At 43.9% G+C, this 26,641-nt stretch overlaps 1 protein-coding gene across 1 annotated transcript in view; it reads right to left on the bottom strand.

Moving 5' to 3' along the window:
- Window positions 1-7,188: 7,188 nt before the first annotated feature.
- The window catches only part of chst15b (carbohydrate (N-acetylgalactosamine 4-sulfate 6-O) sulfotransferase 15b), a 30,679-nt gene continuing 11,226 nt past the window's right edge, over window positions 7,189-26,641 (bottom strand). The window contains exons 2-8 of the mRNA XM_071907869.2: window positions 19,992-20,594; window positions 18,381-18,720; window positions 14,109-14,252; window positions 11,173-11,329; window positions 10,115-10,271; window positions 8,469-8,616; window positions 7,189-7,609 (exon numbers count right to left, since the gene is read on the bottom strand). Coding sequence (XP_071763970.1) covers window positions 7,407-7,609; window positions 8,469-8,616; window positions 10,115-10,271; window positions 11,173-11,329; window positions 14,109-14,252; window positions 18,381-18,720; window positions 19,992-20,432 — 1,590 coding nt within the window. The 5' untranslated portion in view covers window positions 20,433-20,594 and the 3' untranslated portion in view covers window positions 7,189-7,406. The remainder of the gene's footprint in view (window positions 7,610-8,468; window positions 8,617-10,114; window positions 10,272-11,172; window positions 11,330-14,108; window positions 14,253-18,380; window positions 18,721-19,991; window positions 20,595-26,641) is intronic.

The raw sequence follows: 26,641 nt of genomic DNA on the forward strand, positions 1-26,641 counted from the left end.
TATCAAGCGTGCATGCGCACACAGATACACACGTACACATGCACACACATTTTGCGATCATCCATCAAATACAACCTTGAGTGTGTCAAACTGGCTTTTGGCCAATGTCTCTAATGAATTCTGATGTGAAGAGTTGAGCGGGGACAAACAGGTTCATTCCTGGTTGACAGGGACAACCTACCTCGTGTCATTTGTTATTTACATGTCCAACAAAAAGTAAAGTGACACATTCATGGATCCATAACAAGCAATTTTCCATATTACGACCTTGGAATTCGCTGCGAGCCTCTTGAAGGCATGTGCATTTCATTATAGATGGATCTCAACTCCTGGCATTTGGGCAGGCAGTGAAACTAAATCTACAGGAGAGTGGCCTGCATTGAAAGGGGAACGCGTGCTCAAAGTCCCCTCAAGGATGACACTGGGGGTGTCCATGTTCAAATTTAATGTTCTTGCTATGTAAATTTGATTGCCTAGTTTTATTAGTGGACAAGTAATGAGTAGAGTCAGCGGGGTGCACAAGCACTGTTCTTCTCAGATCTTTATTAGGAGTCTGGAAAAGCACGGCACATTCATTATATTTACTAACGCACTAAAACCAATGACAGTAGTTATCATTCAGCTGCATGGGGAGTCCTTGTGGCTGAGCAGGACAGGCTGAATCCCATGTACTTGCAATGTTGAAGGATTATACAATACAGATGAATTTAGAAAAAAAAAAAAAAAACATACAGCTACATAGTCCATATGCTCATTTCTGCACAGTTCTAGTTTTATACATTTTCAATCTTGGCTCAGTTGTGACCGAGAACAATACCAATCACAACATGATCAGCCAAAGAAATAAAAGCTTTGTGTTGGACCTTGTGATTTTTCTCCTGAGTGTCCATGGAAACCATGTGAAACGTGGCAGCGGGCCATTCGCTAGACAGACGCACATGCAAAGCAGTATGCTTGGAGTCTGGGAGGCTCTGTCGGCTCGCGTTTGGCCGGTGTCCTGCCTGGAACACAGCGGAGCCCCGACTTGCATTGTCAGTAAAATAAATCTAACACTGTAGCCTGATTCTGCTGAAACACAAGCACATTACGACCGTATCAACATTATTATTCATGCATTAAATAATACTATTATGGTAAGCCTTTTTAATTAGCTTGATTACTGTCAATAGATCCCATGCTGCAGTGAGAGTGAGCCAGCACTTGAGCATAGAGCCAGATAACAGATGCTGGTATTTGTCTGATGCTGTTTAATGCTCAAGCGGATTTCAGTTTATTTGCGAATAAAGGTCACGGGCCGATATGAGATTGAGTTGAGACATGTTTTATTTGATTTGTGATGCAGGTGCATAAGCAGGGTACAGCTGATCCACTTCCATCAGATGATGTTTTCATAGTGATTTCATATTATCTGATACTGATGAGTGCAACACAATAGTACTTACTCTTTTTTCTTTCTGACCAGAAACTGAATCACAGCCAGTAGTGTCAAATCTGATATTTTAAATTAGACTTCCATTAGCACTTCTAGTAAAGGGAGAAACATTTGGTTAAAAGTACAGCCAGTGATAAATTAGGATGTTGAGAGGTAAAAGCTTGAGCTAAAGATCAAATGCATCAAATGAGTATTTTCATATGTTCGTGCATAATAATGGTGGAAGAGATGGACATGGGAGCCAATTACCCTGACTGGGCTGGAATCCAAAATCCTTGACTCCCATTCCTGAATAAACACGTTGAAAGTCTATAGATTATGACAGTAATACATTTTTACTCATTTGAAAACAGATGGTTTCATCGGTATGCAAATAATAACATGCTGAAGTGCACTGTGCGCTGATTATTCAGGCCTATTGAGACACAAGTATGTACATTTGTGTTTCTACACGGGCTGCAACCTCCTTTCATGGTTTCCCAGTTACCGCACTGCATCTCTGTCCAATTACAACAGTTTTTCTAGCAATTCTCCCTGCAAAAGCTATTGCAACTGTCACAGTCCTAGAATTTCGGACAATTTATTGCTGTTTGTGGTTTGGAGGGGTTGTTGACAATGCCTGGGCACCGCTCATGTCTCCCCTTTTAGAGAACTGTAGGTGATGAAAAGGCTCTTTATCTATTTATCACAGAGTTAGTGGTCAGGCGAGTTGCAGTTTGACGACGCGGTGGCCGGGGTCCCGCCGCATTTCAGCACAGCCGTCCACAGCTTCCCCCCTCAAACTGCTCCCTTCCTGAACACCTGTGTTTCCCATCCTTTGTGCACATTCAGCACGGCCGGGACGGGCTCCAGCTGGATGTGACCGAAACAGGCCAGATGTGCGCATCTAATAACAGTGACAATTGTTAATTTGAATGGCAAGGGAATCACGAGGGAAGCACGCCTTTTCATATGAGGGCAATCAGATATAATAAAAGATGATGCGTCTTCAGCTGTCACACATCCGTGGCTCATTGGTGTCCTGCAGAAACACTGCATTCTCAGTTGGGCCATTTTTCCTTACTGTGATTAAATTTTTCTGCTGTAATTAACTGCTCACATTATCTCTGAGGTGTGGAAAATGATTTATTACCCCGAGACCGTGTCAAGGCGAAATGCACTGTAAAATGACAGAATGACAAGGGCATCAGCGGGTGAAGCACCAAGGATTTCTGAATTCTTGAAAAGCTGAAACATGTAGAATTCAACGTTTCATGCATCCGGCGCCGCTCTGTAGTACATCTGGCAGTTCGCTGCTGAGAGGAGATTGTCCACCCAGGCACAGATGTAGCCACATTAGAATTCTGTGCAATCCTTGTTGTGAAACGCTTGGCTGGAGTCTGAGGTGAGAGCTAATGCAGAGCAACGACCCTGGCTGCATCGCACCTCCCGGAGCAGGGACACGACTGCTGGGGGAGCGACACGCCTGCAGAGGACAGAGCTGCAGGAGGAATAAAGTTTACATCTGGATCAGCACATCCTGCACAGATAGGGATTGGCTCCAAAAGAAATAGTCGATACATTCAGCCTGTGGAGACTCGCCAGCAGCTAGACAGAACCATTTGTATTGTAATTGGTATACAAATGTGCAGGTTCAAGTTATATGTGAGGATTTTTGCCTTCCCTTTTTGAGGTGCAGCCCACCAAAAACCAAACTTTTACAAGTTTTTCTAGAGCCTGGGCAACAACAAGATCTTGGAAAAGGCACAATGCCCTGAACATACAAACAACTGAATGCTGAAATTTGTTTGACAGCGCTGTCACAATAACCTCTTAGCAGCGAGAGTCTGCAAAGAAATATAAGCGGGGTAATCGCTAGTTCCTTAGCCTCGCCAAGGACCATTTCTACAGCATGTATCCAAAAGAGATAAAACTGCATAGCATTGTATATCACAAACAGATGCTTTGGGCTGAAACCCTTAACGTCCCACAAATGTTAGGAAGACTGAACAGTTTCTCAGCTTGCTGGGATCAGTCTGTATAATACAAATGAATTGCTCACCTCATTTTCGTTAAAAAACACTCTTACCCAGTCAAGGCTACGGTTTTATGAGGATCTGTTTGTTCTTTTTTCTGTGCATGACAAGTTGCCTGCATTCCTCGCTTGCTCCATCATCCATGGGCATGACTGTGGCTCACACAGGCCCTTCAAATACGGCTGGCAGGGTATCTGAGGACTCAATCAGCGTGATGGATTGCAAATGTTTGTTGCATAAACTTGTTTATCCAGATCCTTTTTTTTTTCCCGATATCTCAAGAAACTTCCCGTTAATCAGCAACAACAGTGAGTGAATGTTATAGGACTTCTCCTTTTCACTCAGCTCACGCGTCATTTGAAAGGGTGTGAGGGGCGAGAGGAGGAGAGGAGGAGATCATCGCCAGAACTTAGTCGGTGGTCCCCGCAGCGTTTTTTCTCCCCTGACTGTGATGGTAAAAGGCCCTAAACTTGGGACAGAACATAGGAGACCAAGAAGGAACCTGCTGTTCCCTCACACAGGGAAGTCCCTCACCACTGTGGAATTTCATTAAAGTTTAATTTGACAGCTCCGTGAGGGTTGAGGCGTGATGAGAAGGGAGAGCAGGGGAGAGAGAGAGAAGAGGGTAAAGAAAAAGGGTATGAGAGAAGGAAGGAAGAAAGAGAGCTCACTCAGCTAAAGCCCTTTATTTCTAAGCTTATCCAAACTGACAGAAGAGAAATGGACCTGGGGAGAAAGTTTCCCCCGGCCACATCCAGCATCCTGCTGTGGATCCCACAAATCTAACCTGAAATGACCAGCCTGCACGTCAGAGACCCCGTCCCAAAACTGCCAGCATCTCCACTTCTTCTCTTTCAAGCAGTGAGGTGCCATGCAGTACCGAAGGAGACAGAGCCAACTCCTCTTATCCAGAAAGGAGGCAGCAGTAGCTTAGAGCAGTGTCTCCAATGTTAATAGTGGTGAGAGTGAAACCATAGTCATTCTTATATATTCTGCAATTGGGATCATTTCTAGGGAATAGGGTTAGGGTCACATGTGAAAACTTACATGTGAATTCAAAGCACATGTGCTTTTTGAACATACGCTGGTTTTCATATGTGAACAATTTTTTTCTCATTGTGACATCACATGTGACAGTTTTCACTTCCGATATGAAAATTTAATTTCTTAAGTGAAGTGTTTTTTCACCTTTTCACAGTATTTGTTTCACATGTGAAATGGGAAATGTTCATATTTTGAAAACCAACATGTGTCCAAAAAGCACATGTGCTTTGAATTCATACGTGGGTTTTCACATGAGACTTTTTTGTAAGGGATTCCTCATTTTGTTGGCACCCTGGAACCCCCTCAAGGACCCCTGGGGGTCCCTGGGCCCCCCTTTGGGAACCACTGGTCTTGAGGTTAGAGAAGCCTGCTTGTGACTGGAATAATTAAGTCCTAGAGCAACAGGAAAAGTGAATAAAAAACACTTCTCTCCCTTAAAGGCATAGATAGATAGATAGATAGATAGATAGATAGATAGATAGATAGATAGATAGATAGATAGATAGACAGATAGATAGATAGATAGATAGATAGATAGACAGACAGACAGACAGACAGACAGACGGACAGATAAATAGATAGATGCCTTTTCTGCTAAGCAACCTGTACTGCAGTGTGATCAATCCCAGTGGCTGTTCTTCTCTGAACAATAAAACAATTTATGGGGATTTGGTCTTGACTCATCTCTCTTTATCACTCTCTTTATTGACTAGATCCATTTACCTGTAGAGGATTTTTATAAACACATCACTACATTGTCTACAATACTGTGAGATTTATTTATTTATTTTTAATCTTCAGGTTTTGATTCTGACATACCTCACTGACAAAAGTAATAATTCTCTTATGCAACCATACAAATTCCCACTGACAAAAGAAAAATTGTACGCTGGCAAATACTAGTCATTCTCTACGGAGGTCAAAACAGCACACGGCAGGCAATTCAAATAAAAGTGAAAGAGAGGGAGCTTAAACGTCTGTTTCAGAACCATCTCTGAAATATTCTCAGCAGTGATGGTCTAGTTTCCTATAATTCACCATGCTCTGATAGAGTACAGGCCAGGATAAAAGGGGCTTGAGGTTATTTGTGAATTCCAAGGAAATTGAAGTTGGTTGGAGCTCTTATTGAAGCAGAACCTCTTCAGCCGGCCAGCTGGCCCATCCAGCTCAAAACAAAATATGCAAATGACCTTCCCGTCATATTTTTCTTTTGATTTCATTCTTTTCAATGAGAAGGAAGAAGGCAAAGCTTGATTTCACTGTCATATAACTGCGCTCCATTTTGAAAACAGTTCTGGTGACTTCACTGGGCGAATGTCACACAAAGATACATAGAAAAAGTATTAAAAGAATGGTGTGAGATACTGTATAATATCGCAGGCTTGCCTCTTATTTTCCAGTGATATTTGGGTTATTTATTCAGGATGTGAAGGTTGAGGAGGAAGGCACAGACGCCACACAGCATTATAACTCAGGAGAAAACTTTACTCATATTTGTCATTATCTCAATCCAAAGAAAATTCCCTTCGATAGTTCATCATTTTGTGTTATCCCAAACTAATGTGTATTCTACGCCACTAGACTGAAATGCCAACAGGCAGAGGATGTTTGGTAATTTTTGATAGTTTTCTGCCCTCTGGTGTAGAGAAAGGGTATGTGACTGCTTGAGCACATAGTTCACTTTATCAACCTGCCACCACAGAGAGATCAATGTTTCCGTTCTCTAAACTGTTCAGCGATGCTAAAAGGTGTTTTAAACCATATGAATGTGCTGTTCAATTTGTTCCCAAATAAGAATTATCCCTGTAGGGAAAGGTATCTCTGCCTAAGGTGTCTAAAAGTCTCGCGTTGCAATTACTGAATTCATTTGCCAGACTTAATAGCCTCAGATCAAATTATAAAAGTTTGAATCCAGCAGTGTTCCTAATTGGTAATTATTCCATGCTTGTGACAGAGTTTCACCAGAGGGAAAGGAAATCATTATGAAGGCTTGATCTGAGTAATTACATGGCTGCCTTTCAACTCAGTGCTGCAATCGCACTGTCTCACTCAACTTTTTGAAGAAAATAATGATTGGAGACACATCCTCATCTCTCTACATCCAAAATAAGTCGGATACATTATTGCCGTTAAAAACATGCTGCTTTACTGCTATGAGGAATACACTTTATGTCTGATGTATTTCAAAGCAGCATTGTCTCCATTTGAATGCGTGCTTATTTTCAGCCTTTGTTTAGTAAATCAAACTCAATAGTTATCCCACTCTACAGCACTAGGTGTTGGGTGATAGTGCAAGCCAATTTTTACATTGCAACTACATGTATCTGCCAATAGAGGGTGGTGTTGTTTCACTAATCCCTCCTGCAATAATCACAAAAGATGAAGTCAAGGCTGTGCTCACTGTATATTAAAGCACTCTGGGAGACTAGGCATTATGATTAAGGCACAGTGGTAAGTCTATTATCTGATGGGATATATTACAGCTGTAATGGAACAGGAAAAAGGTCAGTTCATTTCTCTGCTGTGAAGAGCACAGTGAGATTGTGTCTGAATCTTTGAGCCAAACAAACCTGAAAAGAAAGAACACAAGACTCTGTATGTTTTTTTTTTAGCTTTTAATCCGCTGTTTAATTTTGTACATCTGGTCACAAAAACAATCAAGATCCGCCACCCACCCCCTCCCCCCACCCCCCTCTCTCTTTCTCTCTCTCTCTCTCTCACACACACACACACACACGCAAAATCATCAAACAAACTGTTGTGCTATTTTCTATCTTTGATTCATCTCTGCTTTTATAACTTAAAAAATAATTTAAATAAGAACATCGATTTCCATGGGCACTTGAGAGAGATGAAACAAAAAAACGAAGGGACTGGCTGACATGTCAGTGGTTTTTACTGAGCGAGGGGTTCGTTTACATCAGTTTGGAGTTGCTCTCCCAGCGGAAGGAGTCATTCCGCAGGACTTTGGCCAATTTCTCATTGAACGGCATGTAGAAATCCCGCAGGATCTCCTTGGTGATGGGGAGCATGGGTCCCAGGTTTTTGTCGGCCGGCCTCCTGGTGTTGGACGCCGGGCTCCTAGTGATCTCTGCCTCTTTCTGCTCTGTCAGTGGCCCTGTAACACACACACACACACACACTTTGGTAAACACTCTACTGGAGGCATCCCACCCGTTCTTTCTGTTCTGAGTACTTTCGGATTAAATTAAATCCACTGGGACACTTCAGACTTCTCCACAGCTCTAAACAAACGAAACAAAATTCAATCTGTGACTCTGTATATAATTTCTCTGTATATTAGCATATCAGCACTGCTCTGTTTTCTCCCCATAGCTTTGACTCTCTGGGAGGTAATCACACCTTGGCTGGTGTTGGCAGCTCTTTGAAGAGCTAAGTCTGAGCTTTGGGGCAATTATGAACAATTGAGACAGAAGGGAGAGGACATCACCAGCATCCAGACTACAGGGCAGAACTGCATTTGACTCTGAGCCCACACGCACTCACAAACAGACACACACACACACACACACTCCAGACACACTGGCCCCTTCCTAACAGCCATCTCCGACCCCAAACAAAGGTTTAAATGTTTCCTACTGAGAGAGAGCAAAAGTGTGTGGAAGCTGAGGAGTGGATCAGAAGGCGCTTTAACCCTCTTTACTCGGCCAGGAGACTGTACATGGGTTAAGCACTAAAAACAACAGATTTCTCTGGCTTTCGGTGTGCAGTTAAGGTTGAAAGGCTCACACAGTGCTTTGTTAACCTGTGAGAAAGTTGCAAAAAAAACACTATGACCTGTATTTTCTCCCTTGACTCCCTCTAAAACAGCATACTGCTAATAATCACTGTCAACGATATGCACAGAATAAGCATTACCTGTGCCTAAGAGCTATCACCTTGCCTTGCTATTGATCCGCGCCCCGGAGGGAATGATTACTGACAAGGCCATTGTGTGGGATGTGCTGTACACTTACCCAGGTTGAGGAAATCAAAGACTTTGTGCATTGTGTATTTCCTATTAGAGGCGTGATCCTCCAACCGCAGGACCAGAATCTGATCCCTGCTGAAGACGGTTAGCCAGTCCATTATGTACACAATGTACAGGCCAACTTGCAATCTGACCTGCAGACACATAACAAGAGAATCAATGTGAGATAATAGAACTGTGTCCGAGCAATTTCCTCCTCAGCAGAGAGACACAACCGCACAAGGCGATGCATGCATGGCTAAGCATCTTTAAGGCGATAAACAGGGGGAAGGGGGGGGAAGGGGGGGGGGGGGGGGAGAGGGGGGGGGGGCAGTGTATTCCACCAGCTCTCTCTTTTATCTCCTCCTTGCACTTGGCTGGGTAATGCCAGGCGCCGTGTGGGCATTTGAAAATGTGCTGGTGTCATGGGGTTTGACTGGTCGAGGCCTCCGAGGCAGATGGACTGTCCGCTGGAATCACAAGTCCGCATCACACATTGTACTTGCCAGTGCACCAGACACTCCCGTCTGGCTCAGCTACCATGTGATGCACCCGCATGTAGATGTTGTTGTTGTTGTTATTTTGTTTCACACCCTATTTGATTCTAGATTTTCCCATTTTTTCCTAAATTAACCATTGATCTTTTGTAAGATTTCACGGGAGCATTTGGAGATAGTCTGATTACTGTTGGAATGGTTTTATAGATCATTCATGTGGCAGTAACGTGCAGGAGTGTGGTAGTAAGATGCCAGCAGCATCTGCAGAAGCTGAAGTGTAATTGACTGTGATTAGGACCAAATACTGTGTTACTGGGAATGGGCTTCACTTTGCATCCTCTCCCTCTTTTACAAAACTGAAAGGCCATTCAGAATAAATGATCACAAGAGAGCCAAACAAGTCTTCCTTTGTTAAAACAATTTGGCACAACAGTGAAGGCCAGTCATGTACTCATGCTGCTGTTTATTTGTCTTTTCTCTCTTGACTCTAATCTCAGCATAAAACTTTTATCGAGGTGCCACAGGCATTAGAGGCTGCTATATGGACAGCCGTAACGCATGGTCTAATAACTCTGAGGAGATATTAGCGGATGGACAATTAGGCCAGCAAGAGAGAATGAGCATGCTCCCGAAGGGGCCATAAAGCTCCTCGTTGGCAGTTGGAGCGGGGCAGAGGAGAGGAGGACCTTTGAATAGAAGGCAGCCTGGAGGGGGAGCCAAAAGAGGACGGGCCAACCCTTCTCCTCCCCCTCTCAGCCAGTCTGCCCCAGGGCACTGTGGGAAAAGCTGGCCAGGGGCCCAAACACTGGGACCCTGCACTGGCTGACACTGAGAGTCGGCCTGTGTGAGTAAGAATGACCGTAGGAAGCAGTAGCTCACTCCGCTGATAGACCTGGCTTGTTAGTGCAAAGAGAGGCTCTGGATGCTGCATTGCTCTGTGGTTTAACAGTGTTGCCAATCCCTTTCATAGAGTACGCCCTCCAAGCTTTAGCATGTGCTAATGAAGTGTGGATTTCACTCCCTCTGTCTTTTTCACTCCTTTTCTCTCTCTCTCTCTCTCTCTCTCTCTCTCTCTTTCCACCAGCTAATGCACTGGTTGGTAAATGACAGTTCCATGCGGGGCTGTGAGACAAAGGCAGGAGGGAGGCACACTCACTGGCATGGCATTGTTGAGAGTAGTGTTGTATACACAGGAGCGCATCGTGTACTCCATAAGGCACCCCTCGAATAACTGCAGCGACTCCGACACTTTCTCATGGAAATCCTCTGCAGACTTATTGGCAATACCAAAGTACAGGTAGTCGGAATACAGCCTGCAAGACAACAAAGAAGAAATGGAGAAATTTGAACGAGGCAGACCCTGCTATTATTTCAGTTATCACTGTATCCAGATATTTGCAGTAATTCTTAGTGTTTGTTTTAAGTTGCATGGAGTACCAAATGGGTGGGGTTTGCAGCATAGGACACATTGACAATACACTGAGAGTTTAGTGAGCTTTTCTGAGATTGACAAGTTATCTGGATTCTGATGACATTGTAAGCCGCACCTGTCTGGTGCACCAAGCATGATAAAACAAAGGCTAAATTATGTGAAAAATAGCCTACTATTTCATCCACGTCTGATCGTATCAAAAAAGAATCCTAGAAATAAATGAGCCAAGCAAACATTCCTTTACAAATTAGTTTCAGACATTAGACAGTGTCTGTACTGAAGAGATGCCTAGGTTGTAAACAAGTCTCACATAATAAAAATTGCACCGTTAATCTAATTGAGCATGCAATTCATTTCCTCTGGAATTCCTTTTGGGAAAGGTTGCACAGGCTGTGATTTGACAGACAAAAGCAATTAAAGTGAGCATGTTCAGACATCCTCTGAAGTAAAAATCAACGTTAACAGCATAAACTAATCCCAGTTTAAAGGGAATGCCTCGCAGGCATTCAGCAATAAGCTCCCCGCGCCTCTGATAAAGGCATCATAATGAAACGTATGTGACAGCCAGACAGAGTAAGTGCAACAAATCTTCAGTAACAACAGGTCTTTGTTTCCCATAAAGGAGGAATGTAGCTCTCCGTGTGTGCAGCATAAACAGCCATGACGGAGGCACAGAGGTGGCGGCAGGGAGGGGAGCATCACGCCAGGTCTGTATCTGCATCATTACTGGCATTTTGATGGGGAGACGGAGCGAGAGACAGTGGAAGGGAGAGCAGTCCCACCTCTCCACTGGGTCCCTGAGCATGACGATGAAGCGGGCGTCGGGCTGCAGGGCGTGGACAAAGTCCTGGATAAGGAAAGGAGGCTCCCCCTCCGTGGTGTTGTCATAGAAGTACACCCAGGCGTTGTTGTCCCACATGGTGGATGCGCTGGCTTCTCCTGGAAAAATACACACATAAACACATAAGAGTTCAAGTAGACACGCATACCATCGCGCAATTACAATCAGAGGATCATGCACAGAGACGAAACAAACACACATGTACCGGCACATTTTAATACGCTCACAAACACTTTGCCACCCAAACTGATGTGCTGAATGTATGGCTGCTGAATATATATTGCAGTTCGTTTCAACTTGTTTCTATAATAGCCTTCGGAATGCAGATGGGAGCTAACAGACACGGCGTGTAAAAACAGAGAAAACAAACACAGTGGTGGGCAAATGCAACAAGCCAATTAGATGAAAGATTCAAAAGCAAACGCACAAACAAAAAAAAAGAAAATCCCAGCTGTGAGCAAAATTGTGGAACGACTGCGATTCTCACCATGACAATACTTTAGCTCATAATGAGTCAGAGGAGGTCATTTCTCAAACGCTTCAAGAGCAGAACTCGCTCAGACTGGGCTGAGGAACGATATCCAGGATTCATTAGGCTGTCTCTGCCTTCATTATCCTCTTATCTCTGAAGCAAAGCTGTGATGTATTTGGAGGAAATACAACGCAAACCTTATCTGCTCGCCTTCCTTGGAGAAAGGGATGATAGCCAGGACCTATTTTCTGTGATGACAACACTGAGAGTGAAGCAGGATCGCTTGCTAATGCTGTTATGCCTAAAATGATACACATATCACATCACGTAGTCTGTTATGATTATTCGCCTTGGGTTCCTGCGTTGGTCTGTGATCAAGTCTATTTAAAGGTGTCTGTGTCCATTAAAGGGCTTATTTTACTCGATGGGGAGTGGCTGTAACAGGGCAAACAAATGGCGGAGCCGGGCCCGCGTGCCTCTGGTGCTTCAGAGTGACTTGGTTTTGGCTTTGGGTTGAAGGGAGTCAAAAGCCCAAGATCCTGGCCATAGGCCTGCACCTTGCTGGGCTCTCCCAGGGCATGGTGTGAATACTGAGCGGGGCTTTGGCACACTCCCCCTCACACGGATTATTTATTTAAAGAGGGAAACAAAACAGGGCGGCATGCTAAGCTGCGCTCAATGCACCAACTGAGTCCAGTGTGAAAAGGCTATTGTTGCGAACTTAAATCAGTTTTTCTTTCCAGCCGGGCAGTTCTTTAAGATTGTGCTCGGATGACGGGAAGGGACAGAGACAGATGGAAGCGGAGGGGCTCGGAGCAGGATATGGAGATAGAGGAAGGAAGTTTGTAAGACTTCTCCACCCCGTCGCGGATATTACTGCCGTCCTGACACAAAAAAAAACAATGATTCCATTCTACGCCACTATGGTGGAGCGGCTGAGTGAAGTAGAGCGAAGTCCAGTGTTATTAGGCTGTTGGAGCCTCTCTTTAAGACCGAGTCACAGCTTCTCTTAAAAATCATCATCACCGGCCAGAGTGGCTGTGGCTGGCGCAGAGCAGAGCTGTGCCTCAGCCGCTACCCGCTGGTTCAGTAGCAGCTCTGTAACATTGGAGGCGAGATTACAAGTGAAGTTCCAGGCAGGTGTCAGGTCACCCCGAGCCAGAAGCTATTGGCTTCCGCCTGATGAGGGCACAGCGTACTGTCAGTCCGCTGCCATGTCCATGTTCCGCGCACAGATCACAAGACTGATACATGACCTGAGTTCCTAATGCGGTGCAGCGGGGAGCGGGAGCTAAAGCTGTCCTGCGATATGATATGACGCACGCACTCTGACAAAACAGGAAGGCACAGAGCGAACTCAACAGGAAACGATTGTGCAACTAAATCTATTGGGATCTGATTAGCAAGATGTTACACAGTGTTTTACAGGCTGCAATTTGTATCTCGTTCTCTTAGCTCCCCTTAGATACACCGGCCATAATTCATATTTCAGCACAACATATTGATTCCATCATCAGAAAAAAACTCTTTTCTCCCTCTTATTTCTTACCTAGCAATTATTTAGTATACATAATCATTCTATAACAGAAATATTTCCTACATTATAAGTGCTGAGGCTTTGACCCTTGTAATCCTTACTTTTGGTTGCCTGTAATGTTGGTGATTTAGGATCTTAAGCTTATGCTCTACATAGAGTTTCAGTTAAGGAAAGAGATTAGTGCCAGCAGTGAATTTGTCATGCTCATATTGAACTACTGAATTGCAAAAAATTCATTTCTTGAATGAATGAATTCAAAACATGAATATGTAACACACAATTAAAAATTGAAAGCAATAGCTTCAAATGTGATTATTACTAAATTTAACTTTCAAAGTGATTTCAATTTTTTTATTTCAAATGAGGTTTTCTCAATTCAAATTCAGTTTGATCTCAATTCTTTATTCAGACTGAGCTCTCTGAGACACACATCTGGGGACTTAGCTAGCTAGTTGAAGTTTTTGTCCTCGTCTCATTTCTGCACTTTGACTATCTACATTTTGGTCAGCAACACGTCAAAATTGTGGCAAAAGACCGGGAACTACATCAGAGAGTGTCCGAATTTGGCCACAGTGGCTAATGGAAACCAGTATTAGTAGTACCAGTATGCTCTCTGACCTTGTTGTTGAATCTGTGTTTCCTTGCTTTTCCTACAATCTCTGCTAGCATTAATCTCTTTCCATAGAAAGCAATAATTGTAATACAGATACAAAATACAATACAATACAAAATATCAAATTGAGAAACAGCCAGAAAGCAAAATCATACATTAAAGTGACATTTTGGTCGCTGAACCACCACTAATAGAAAAAGAAAATAAGGAAGCCAAGGAGAAAAACTACTTCGTACAGGCCCTCATTCTGCTTACCTATGATGATGTTGCGTTGGCTGGGGGCTCCACTGAAGTTTGCTGTCAAGTGGTCCTGGATTTGGTAAGCTGCCAGGTCAAACAGGTCCAGGTAGTCCTCCACTGGGTAGCGGTCATGGAAACCCTCACTCAGACGGATGATACCTGGTGGAGGACGGAAAGAAGACAGGGATATATATAGTGCAAACACCTTGTGGGGTTCAGCTGTCTCCCTAGTGGTGCTACCAGCGTCTATTTACATCTGTTGGCGTTGCAAAGCTAAATGTTACATTCTGTGGACAGCAGAGACAGACAAATATGTTAAAGTAGACAAGGCTAATGAAAATGCTAATTAGATGTCTTGATTTGGTTCACAGACAATCTTAAAATGTCTGGTTTGGGCGGGAATCTATTAGCGTGGGATGAGTGTGTATCCGTCAAGTGTGTTTTTTCCTGTTTTGATTTCTGCCTAGCCCCACCTCTCCATGTGTCTCTGTAATCACTCTAAAAGAGGTCAATAGGGCTGCTATGTTGTGAGTCCTGACATAGCAACCTCTGATTTGGGATGACCTAATAAAATCTAAATCCAACATGGTGCAGTAGGCAGTACTGTCCCAGCTCAGGTTTCAATGTTTCCAATTAAGGGGCAATGTCAAGTTAATGCCTTAAATGCAGGACTAGTGAATGTGTTTTCCATCTGAGCTGCTACGGTCTACTGTATAATTACAATTTACTAGGCAATTGTGGATTCAGAGATTCAGCGTGGGGCTTGAAAAGTATCCATGCAACATAGGATAATGAGGCGAAGCTCAAGTGTCCATTACTTCCAATGATGCTTTGATGGTGTTGCAGTAAAATGCCTTTCTCTAGTTAGCAGGAAAACATGATTAGAAAACTCTCGTAAACTCTCCAAACACCCTGGCTGCATCATTAGGCTATATTCCACCAGAGATGTCACACTGATATGAGATGTGATGGCATTTGTGTGTTTCGCTTCACATATTTTTATATATATATATTTTATATTTTCCTCCCAGACTTTTTGATATGTCTTAAGTGCCACAAAATGAAACTGTATTCCCAAATAGCCTGATGTGTGCGTCTTGATTGGCTAAACAGTTATTTATGACAGCAGGCAACATCTGCTTCAGATTCAAACGGCTCGTCTAAGAAAGTCGTGCGGCGGGGATCACATCAAATCACCTTTTCACTGCATCGACTGAATGCAGTCTCATGGGAAATGAAATAAATAAATACAAAACAAGAGCCTTTAAATGCAGAGTGTTCTCAGAGGATGTGTAAAGGGAAAAGTGCTGATTACCCGCGCATAGCCCTAAGTGCAACACTAGAAGGGACAGGGTGAAAGAGAGAGCGACAGAAAAAGATGAAAGGATTTGGAGAAAGGAATGAGGAGCACAATAACTGAGAGTCCTGAGCGGAGGAACCTGTGTCCTTGGGATACAGCTGCTCTCACTGCTCTGCAACATCACAAGCTTCAGAAAGCACAAGCACGAGGCAGAGGGAAGGCAAATTAAGGCGAACAACCCATCCACATCCCTCAGTTTTATGAAGTTCAAATAATTATCAATTTAAACCAAACAGTGTTTGCTACCGCAACACATCAAAATAAGCGCTGGGTGCAGTGTGATCAATCAACCAATTAGCTTTTGTGAGTCTAAGAATAATACGATTAACGGCATAGTCGGCAATTGGATGAACTTCAAAAGGATCGCTGTGGCTGCGACAGTTAAGCCTCCTCTGATATTTGTAGTGAGAATTTGGATGAAATATTCAAAAGATGTAGCCAATTTGTGTGGCACCCTCAAAAGTATAATACCAAAACCTTGGGACGGAATTATTCAAGTCATTAAATGATTTTTAGATTGATGGCTCCGGGCAAAACAAGATGTAAGTTTGACTCTTTGCTGAGCAGAAGAATAGCACTTGTCCACAGTGAGAAATCACCATGGAAATTGAGTCCTCATACTGCAGTGATGTGATACTGCAGCTGCTTTTCTTAAAGGAGAATTATGAGGTTATCTGCATATGTTCGAAGGCTTCGGGGAAGTGTCTTTGAACTCTGTATAAAGCCGTTATCTAATCTGCCTTCAACTTCGTAATCAGAGATGACTTTGAACAGAGCCATCAGCTGAGAGGCAGATCAGGGCCCTCCAGTTTTATTGCTGGGCTTCACATTCGTTCTCCCATACGCATTCTTTTTCCTATAGTAATAAGTGCCACACATACACACACACACACAGACACACACACACACACACACACACACACACACACACACTCATGCCAGCCTCTTGCACTTTTGGAGGATTCTACATTATTCATGACTCTAAATGACTGCTTCAGTTTTAAAAGAAAAAAACACATGTAAGTAATGGGGATGGCATTGATGATTTGCTCTCTTTTGGGACTCTGTGTAATGAGGAAAAGTCCCCAAGACTAACCCAAAACAGCAATGCAGTAGGGCATCTGCATTTAAATTAGGGTTGTGTAAGGTTCTGAGTTCATTCTGGGCAAATGGGCTCTTACCCTCCCAGATCTCTCAGATTTGACTTTTAGTCCCATCTGTGATGGCCACACACTCCTTTCAACATCACAGATGCACATGGAGAGAGAAACACATGAGAGCATCCACACATTCACAGGACCCAGAAGAGAGCTGAACCATACCATCAAAGGCCTACTGTGTGTCTAGCTGACTTTTACCTCTCAACACACAGTTTGGGGGTTTTATCTCTCAGTTTGTGAGTGAATGACAAATTACCGCCTGTTCAAACTCCATGAAAGCCAACTGTGTAAGTAAGGATATTGGCAGTGGGCTGCTGTACGCCTCTGAAAATTCTCATTTGAAACCATCCAGTGATTTGCAGGAGGTAAAACTAAAGTCTCTACCAACTGAGCTCTAAGTGTTTTCTAAAGGAAGAGGTAAAAAAGCCATCTTGAAATATTCGCTTTAAAGTAAAATATGTGAAATATGCTCTGGTCCCCTCATAAAATAGAACAATTTCATCTATTGAAATTAATTTGTGATTGCTCTGTTACTCTTTTATAAGAGAGTATAAAATCCACGGTGTGTAAAGGGGAAGTAATCAAAAAGCTGTAAAGTCAAGGCCTGAACAAGGAGCCGACTGATGAACAAAGCATGTAGGGAGGAGATGCATCAGAGGGAGCCGGTTCAACGTGAGCGCATACGCTGCACAAGTGCAATCTCCAAAACAGGAAACACTGCGCCCGCACGTGTGGCTTCAATGTGTATGAAGAGGCTTCAAACACTGGAGGAGTCATGTGTCCTTTTCAAGTGGCTTTTACCGCTGCAGCAAAACTATGTCACTGATGCTGGTGAAATATAGTCGGGGCACATCCTTCTGCATGTGTGCAATAGGCCCAGTTGAACCGTTAATGAGCACCGTCACCGCATGAGGCCAACTTTCCATGAATCAAAATGGGGAACTTGCACTGCTAAGAGGCTAATGATGGCATAAAGGCACGCAGAGGGAAAACAAAACCGAGAAGATTAGCATTCAAAATAGACAACGGAGGCAGCTTTAAACATTGTAAATACCCCGCTAGAGCTGTAAATTTGGGGCTAACAACTCTCAGGTAGAAAATAAACACTTTCAGTTTATTCTCATGCACAGCACAAGATGGGTCCTGAATATTCAATTGTCAGTTAATTGCACTGGGAGATTGAACTGCATCAGAGATACGTATTCATGTCACATCCACAGCTAGCTTAAAGGTACCATCCAGTCATTCCTATTTCCTATGCAAAAAAATTGTGTTGCGGTTACAATGTCATTACCCAATCCTGTTTTTTAATTAAAGTGGTGAGCCACTGGCAAAGTTGAGGTTCTGTTTTTGGTTTTGGTATAATTGGTTTAGAAAAATCTCAATATGACAGAGTATAAGCTTGAGAATCAATACCCATCCAGACTCCCCTGCCCCAAAAAGCTATAGGAATGTATATAATCTATAGAAATCAGTAAACCATTCACACATCTCGGCGTATATATCATCTTATCTTAATGATATATAATGATATTATTAGAGTAAGACCACAGGAGCTAAAATTAATGATACTGATGACATAGAGAGGCCTGCATTTGAAGCTTTCAAATTGCTGTCACTGAACGCTTGCTCTACCAATGTGACATACTGTAGATGGTCCCATTTCACACTTTTTTTATGCTCTTGGGATCTCATTATTGCATACTAACCTTCTACCATGGCAAATAAGTGAGTGTCTACAGTGAACAAATAGTTTTCCTAACTCACCAAACCTCTTGCGGGTCCACCAGTGTGGCTCCTTGAAAGTGGTGAACCTGACATCCGGGTGCAGTCTCAGTCTGTCATACAGGTCCGTTGTGCCACACTTGGGCTGGCCAATGATATAGAAGTAAGGCAGGCACCGCATGCGGTACAATTTGCCATCGCGGTGAAACAAGTGTTCTCGGAACGTGTTCCTCAGGTACTCGAACACGGTCCGGAAGCGCCTGGAGTAGCGCGCGTACAAGTTTGTCCTGTAAGGGTCCGAAGTGATATTCCCAGTGTACTCCTCATACCAGCATGGGTTCTTGACACCAGGCAGAAATTTGCGGGGGATAACAGAAAACATCTGTAAAGTGAAAGAAACAAGGCTGTTTAAGGCTGCAAAAGCTGTTGAGTCGCCTTACTTTCCAGAGATATAAATAAAAACATTTCAGAGAAATTGCATGTAAAGCCGACTGTAAACCCTTGAGCCTATCCTTGCTTATGCTGCATGATGAAAGATAAATAGGTTCCAGCCATTTCTCAGATAAGCTACAGTGTCAGGAACAAGTTTGTTTAAACTAAGTTTTGATGCTCCATTGTGTATGGGACTCTGTTGTGTCAGGTGTAGGCAAACACCATCTGTGTGGGATCCAACTGTGTGTTCACGACAAGTTTGTGCAGGAGGATTCGGTCTCGGAGATCCAAACGTAACTTGGCTGTAGATGCACAGACACACACACACACACACACATACTCGGTCTGCCTGGAGGAGTGAGGCTGATTCATCTACAGGTCTGGAGGTGAGGCAACACATTCCTGACACATTCTTTTTCCATAGCCCCCTCACATTTCAGACTGTTTTTAGCTGATCAAATACCACAAGGGCCAGTGTTACACTATGACTCACTCACTGCCTATGAGACAGAGCTAGTTTAAGGACAATTAATGCCGGATCTATGTGGAGATGTGGTATTGATTGTCCCGCAGCCACATTCTCCTATTCATTAGCTCGTTCAATAAGAAATTAGGTGTGTTGCAAATAGCTCTGGCACAAGCCATTATCATTAGGATTAACAATTAATTGAACCGGGCTTTGAGGTGAGACGGGCACTGCGAGGAAGCCACAGGGCCAATCTGTGGCAAGACTGGGGGATGACTTTGAGCTTTAAATCCCTTATGGAACTTGGAGGCCAGACAAATTAGGTAGACACATATGCAATTATCTGGTGTAACATGAAGTGTTATACAAGGTTTTCAGCCCGGTTTTATCTCTTTATAAATGAAATTAGAAATTGCGACCAGTGGGGAATTTTATCATTGTGGTTGTATTGAACCTGGTGTGGACGACCTGTAGGCATGAATACTGATCTGAATCACCCTTTCACTTCATTTAATTATGTTTCAAGACACATCTGAGATTGTCAATTAAAATGCAGATCAATATCATGCTGGAGCACGTTTGTATTATAATTAAATTCTAAAGATAACCTTTACAGTATGAAATACTCAGATATTCATTGCCCCAATTAGATCAAATGAAAAAGTCTTCTTTTTGAACTAATTTGCTACTACATCCTAAAACTCCTTTTAATAAATTATAGGGGAGATAAGACAGATGTATGTTTTTCTACTCACATGTGGCTCACTGTTGGCCAGCGCCTTGAGTTCTGGGAGCTGTCTGCTGCTGCGAAACTCCACCTTGGATGTGATGGTCTTCACCACCAGTTTGATATGGGCGTAGTCCTTGGCGGAGGAGAGGTTGAAGGGAAAGGGTCCTGGGCTGACCAGACCGCTGAAGTGGTAGGGGGACGGGGTGAGGAGGAGGCCCTTCTTGTCCCCCGTCAGAATGTACGAGGCCATGATGAGGAACATGACGGCCAGGCCGAACAGGAAGCTGTAGAGCTTGACCTTGCGGAAGCAGCCCAGGGTGCTCCAGCGCCTCGGCAGCTCCCGCTTCACCTCCAGCACCGCGAACAGGTTCATGGGCGTGTCGTCGACCTGCAGCAGCAGCGGCCTCTTCCGGTAGTCGTCCACCGAGGAGCCCAGCAGGCTGTATTTGTAGTCCATCTGCGTCATGGTGTCAACGGCCCGCGGTCCCGAGTGTCAGCGGCTCAGACACAGGGAGGCGACGTGGACAAAGAGCCGGCGAGACAGGAGTCGGTGACAAGGAGGAATGGCCGGGGGCTGACGTCCATGATGGGTTCCTAAGAGCAGCCCACCTCACCCGCTGACGTCTCCCTGATAAGAGGAAGGAGAAAATAATATGTAAAACCGTGTTCACCCTGAGCTGATGCCGTGCCTCCCAAAACCTCAGCAATACTTGCAATAATCCTTTGTTCCCTCCTACTGTTTTCTGTGTAGCGGTGGCTTTAGAGCTGTCAGCACCAAGAATGAATACATATGTTCTCTGAGTCACACTTATCATAGTTGGTAGAGGCGTGTAAGTCCCCAGAGGTTTAATTGATGCAATATTGTGGCAGAGACCGGGGCTGTGCTCACAATGTTAGTCACATCCTCTTCAAGTGCTGACTTGCATTTACGTATATGCTCCACATAGGAACCAGGTCGCTACCCGGGCCAGACACTGAGACCACTGATTGAATTTCTATTCATTTCAGCTTCTCCGTACATTTTATACCTCAAGAGCGTGTCGCTCTTACAGTGTAAAGTCATATCCCGTAGTCGCAGAAAATCCTAATGACATTACGCCTGTGGCTTGACAAAATAAAGTAGATTCTGCTTTGTGAGAGTAATCAAATCAGTATATAGCTATGGGGAATACCACTTAAACCTTTGTGCTTTAGCAAATGTGCCAGCAATATAATGTCAAGCTCTACACAGAAAAAATAAATTGATAGGAGAGGCAAACGGAGAAAGCTGTCTGTTCTGAATAAATATAACTAGGATAAAATGCCAATGATTGATGACAAATTTATTAAGGCTATACATCTCACGGAAATCCCACTAAACTGCATGGTTATTGCAATAAAAAATATATTGGCATATATAAAATACCTTGGAGCAATGCATACACTTCGACTGAAGACAAGCCTTAAATCACAATGAGGAGGCAGTGAATGTTAAGATGGGGACATTAGTCAGTACTAAGAAAGCTGATTAACATCAGTTCATCTTAACTAGTAAATGCTAACGCACGTAAGAATGAATTTCCAGGAAAATCTGAGCAATAATCACATTTCTCTGGGTTAAACGTATTTGACACTTCCTCTCACACTTCCTGTTTTAATCTGTGATTGCGGCACAGCAACACTCCACCACGGTTCATCCTCCCCGCCGCCGTGCAGCAGAGTCACAATATGGAGGGAGTGATAAGGAAGAGGGATGCATTCAGCCCAGAAACTACGAGGCTGCATGTCAGTCTGCATCTCCTGGGGAGAGACAGGAATATAAGAGATACCCGGTCCGGACCGGAGAAGGGATTATATTATCAGAAAATGGTATTCCTCACTGTGAAGTCACATGGATCAACAGTCGCCCACAGATAGAAGGAGGGCCAGTGTCTAAAGGGTGAAAGAACCGGGTATCTTTAATGATAATGCTCGTACAGCGGCAATGTCTAGTTTATCCTTGAGGCTTTCTTTGTACCTGGAGCTTGGCCAACATCATGCCAGTGAATGCAATACAGCATAATGACAAAAAACCAACTGAGCCAAGGGTCTAGGACACTTTTTTCAGCGGATGAGTGGAACGCTCAGGAATAAGGCTGAAGCCTCTGGTAACGTGCACATGCACACGCACACGTGCACAGACACAACACACAGCCGTGGGAGTTGTCATATGTTATACCTGCAACCTGGTCTCCCTCGCATAAGATAAGGGCGGCATATAGGGAGTGAGTCATCGCTCCTCCTCGCGACTGCTGATATTGTCCGCCCCCTCCGCCCCTCCATCGCAAACCCACCCCCCGCCACCCTCCCGTCCCTGTATTCTTGCAGCTTGAGGGAGAGCTGATAAGAGGACGGCTGGAGAGCGCCTGCCCAAGTAATGTCATTTACCTCCAGCTGGGCCCGCAGCCCCACCCCACAGCAACAGTCCCCAGTCTCTCTCTCCCCCGGTGACAGGCACCAGGATAATGAGCCCGACTCCGAAAAGACCGATTTCGCAACCCTCAAAAAGTTTGCCCGAATGAAACTTCAGTCGGTGAAAAAAGAGAGCGCAAAAGAATAAAGGGCTCACTGCAAGAACCTGCTGTGCTGAACTGAAACCACAGTCAGATATAATTATGTTTTCCCTTTTAGCCTGAAAATGAACCCATCTCTTGCAGCGGGATTATTATTATCACTTTCCAAAAGAATCTGCTGGGTGAGAGTAATGGATTTTAAATTATGATAGCTAGTTAAATTAAAGTTTTCCCACACATCGCACATGCTGTATCCGTGTATGTCTCACAAAAAAGCCCACTGAAACAAGTAGAGTTCATGTACTTCCAATTATTTTTAGAGTGCGTATTGGTGTGGGGCCATTTTTTAACAGTTTCTCAAAGGAAATGAAAGCTGCAAGAAGCCTAAGACACATCTTTCATACAGAAATGAAATTACATACACAACAAACACAGGTTACCTCTCCGATGCTCTATTCCATCGCAGAGATGGGCGCTGCACTATGTAATCAAAGCCCTCAAAGTGGGCTGACATTTTCAGGATTGTACTTTGGTAACAAGCCCACTGCTCGTAATGCTAGTGATGAGCATGCACTCATCTGCAGTCGTCGTGCCATCAGCGCTTATTGACTGTCTGTGTCCTTCATCAAGGCTGATGTCAATGGGGTGCTTGTGCTCGAGGCTATTTAAGATTGAGGGAAGCAAGAAGAGGGCACTCGGATTAGAGATGGAGACACAGAGAGAAAGAGACAAAGAGAAAAATGGAGAGACAGAGAGAGAGAAAACAGAGAGAGAGTGTGTGCGTGTCATGGACAAGAGAATGTCACTCTCAGGGGAATCCACATCTAAATCAATCAGTCAGGTAGCTCTAGCAATGGGGGACAGGCAGCTTGACAGATTTGCTCTATTCATGAAGCAAATACGTTTCTCCTGTCCATCAAACATGATGAAATAGCTTAACTCTAACAGAAATATGGCTGGAGGGCAGCGGACAAGGGGGACGCAAGGTAGCATCGTCCAACTTTCCTCCTGACAAACCCTCAAACTAGCAACAAAGAAATGTGGATATGAGCGTATCCCTCACTGGAGATGGATATTCACCGTCATTTATCTCTGCACCTCCAGCATGAATAAGTGCCTCACAGCGCTGCCGGTAAGAGAAATGAAGCATCACTCACCTAGGGGAGTCTGATAAATTAGGATTGGAAGTCAAAAGGTTCCAAATCTGTCATCTGACTGGAGAGATCAAAAGCCTTAACCACACACACAACTCATAATGAAATCCATATGATTATTAATAACTTCAGAGATGCTAGCGTCAATGGTAATGGCATGCATGCTGTGCTGAGGCTTCCCTCCCTGGGTGGCGCAAATGGATTGCCACGGCCTTAATAACTCATTATAGCGAGACCTCTCCATGCTGTCTACCCTGTCATTCAGAGGCAGATCAGGGGAAGAGGCAATCAGGCAGATTTGTGTAAAGTCTGCCTTCCACTCCGCTCCTAGCTGTCCATCTTGCTGCTGGAAAAAGCAGCACAAGAACCAATCCCAATCACTGGCAGCTAATTGCCGCTCCCTTGTGTACCTTTTCTTCACTTAACAGTTCTTTTCTTTGTGTCTATCATTGTCAATGCAGACATCTTGTTATTTGTGTGAAAAATTGCAATGTCTTTTGCCGGTGTTAATGGATGGATTTTCTTTATTTTTACTTCATAAAAGCACACATCCAATCTATTGTCGTTAACTGCTATTTAGCCATCTGCCGTGGCAAAGCGTAATGAAAAAGCTGATTGTATTCCAGCTTTTCACATATTTATAGTCTCTGAGAAAATGAAAATTTGCTATGGCTTTGGCATTCATTGTGAAGACAAAAATGGCCAAGTGGTGGCACAAACACAGGCACGCCATTAGGTGCAGGGTAAGAATATTGTCCTGTTTTTCCTACATTGTCCATGAATTGCGTCACATTATGCAATGCACACCAAATGCTCTCTGACAATAGGAAATACTTCACAATTTCTTAATCACTCTTCAAACCCCAATGTTGAATGATCTTAGCACCTGGCTGGAGTAGCAGTCTGGGAAGTGCACACTGTCCTAGTTCCTCAGCACTCTGGCATTTCCAGTGAAGAAAATTTATTGCATGAGCTGCTGATGGGCCTCTTTGTTTTTATTCAAAGCAAAGCGCCAGTTCTCTAAGGCTGCAGAGAACACACTGCTCTGTATCACAGATATTGTTAAAATATCTTCGTAATCCTTACAGACTTCCCTGTATTGTTGTCTTTGTCTGTAAGTGCTGGGGAAGATTAAAAGACCTTTTTTCTGTCGGCCATAACACTAACCCATTTATAGTGGGAATCCAAGTTTCCTACTTGTTTTCTCTTTGAAAAATGCTGTTGAGAACTCTTGAAAAACACTCTCCAAGACAATTTGCCTCAGTATATGTGTCTGTCCTCAGAGGACCAGAGGAGGAGGCCTTCTCAAATGTCAGAGTATATTTTATTATTCAGTGCTGTTTACAGTGTGTGACAGCTTAAACTTCACTTATCTGCAGGCGCAACAGGCAGATTAGAGGTTGTGTTGGAGACTGAGACGTGCTGGAATGCTGTACGATGTTTTGCCCGGTGCGAGTCGATAAGCTCAAGCAAACCTAATCCATATTACCATGAGCAGACAATGAAAACTGGTTTAGTCCTCAAAGACGCTTTGATTGCTGGACACCCAACATACTATCTTGAGGTAAATCGGAGACGTCTGGATGATGAAGTAGCAGATCAAGATGTCGACTGACATAGAGAATAATCATATTACTGCTAGGCTTTTACTCTCCAGATATACAGTGTGCATCGCAAACACTATAGACATTATGAGCCAATGTGCAGATTATGCAATACTGACAGACAATGCAATTCTATCAGTGTTAGCTAGTGATTATCCTCTAAACTTGGTGTGGGGCAGTGTGTGACTTCTGGAAAGAAAATCCCTTATTTATGGTACAGGTGTGTAAGCTTGTCAGACATGCAGTGAGCACTTTTTCCCATAATAAAGCACATACAGTGTTGTACCCTCCCTACATACAGAAAGCTGGAATTTGCCCGTGGACCCTGTGTTATCTGTGAGAGCGGTGAAAAATAACATAAGAGGATCCAAAGTGGAATGCACATAAACAATAACAAACTGTTGCTGGTAGCTTGCCTTTGTAACCATAGAGCTGGAGAAAAGCGACATACCAAGCGACCTCTTGCCATCTCCATTTGAGGTGTGGAGGAATATCAAAAAATGAGCGCTAAATGGTGGAGTGGAGTGAAATCCTGTGTGGAAGAGACCTCGGAGACCTTGAGAACAGAATAACACATTCTGTCCGCAGAGTCCTTGTGTGCAGCCGCCCGGGAGGACTCTCGACCTACTCTCTATACTGCCGCAGACAGATTGCTTTAAATCAGCCTCTGTCATACTGAACAAACATTTTGTCATTCAAAAACAAGCCTGTCTACATAGCATTATCAAGCCATTTCCCCTAAAGGACCACTTACTGATCCTGCAAAACAAACAAGCAAAAAAAAGAAGGCTAGAGTAAGCAGCTAATGACACTGTTCAGACAGTAAGCAGAATGTCTCTACTGCCTGCAGACTCAGGCAGTTTCCAGTTATGGCTTTCTCTCTACAGTAAAGGCTGATGAGTGGACTGTAATATCCAATGCTGGCTGAAGGGATGTAAACTTGCATTTCTGCTCTGCTCTGAGAATCCATCTGCTCATCCTCACTACCCTGACCTATTGACATTTCCAGGGAGGGGAAGTGGATTTTGGTTCAACTCCACCGAAAACAGGAAGTACTGACCGGCGAGAGCGTGACAGAAGCAGTCACAACGCGGAGCGGGGGGAGTCATCACTGTGTCAGCCGGAGAAAAAATGCTTTTCCACTAGGCCACTCACAATAATTAAAGTTCAGCATGAGGCCACTGCAAGGGTGGTACAGCCGTGAGAGCGAGCCCGGCATGTGACACCGAACAAAGCCGGCGATTGGCTGAACAAGGCTGGTGATAAATAGCCAGTGAAGACACTGACACTCCCCAGCACTGCTGCCTCCTCCAATTTAAGGGCTATCTTAAACTGCCAGGAGCATCTTAAAGGAACAAGAGCTTTCTCCACAAACTATGGTGCATC

The sequence above is a fragment of the Centroberyx gerrardi genome, chromosome 20 (genome assembly GCF_048128805.1).
Source record: "Centroberyx gerrardi isolate f3 chromosome 20, fCenGer3.hap1.cur.20231027, whole genome shotgun sequence".
Lineage (NCBI taxonomy): Eukaryota > Metazoa > Chordata > Actinopteri > Beryciformes > Berycidae > Centroberyx > Centroberyx gerrardi.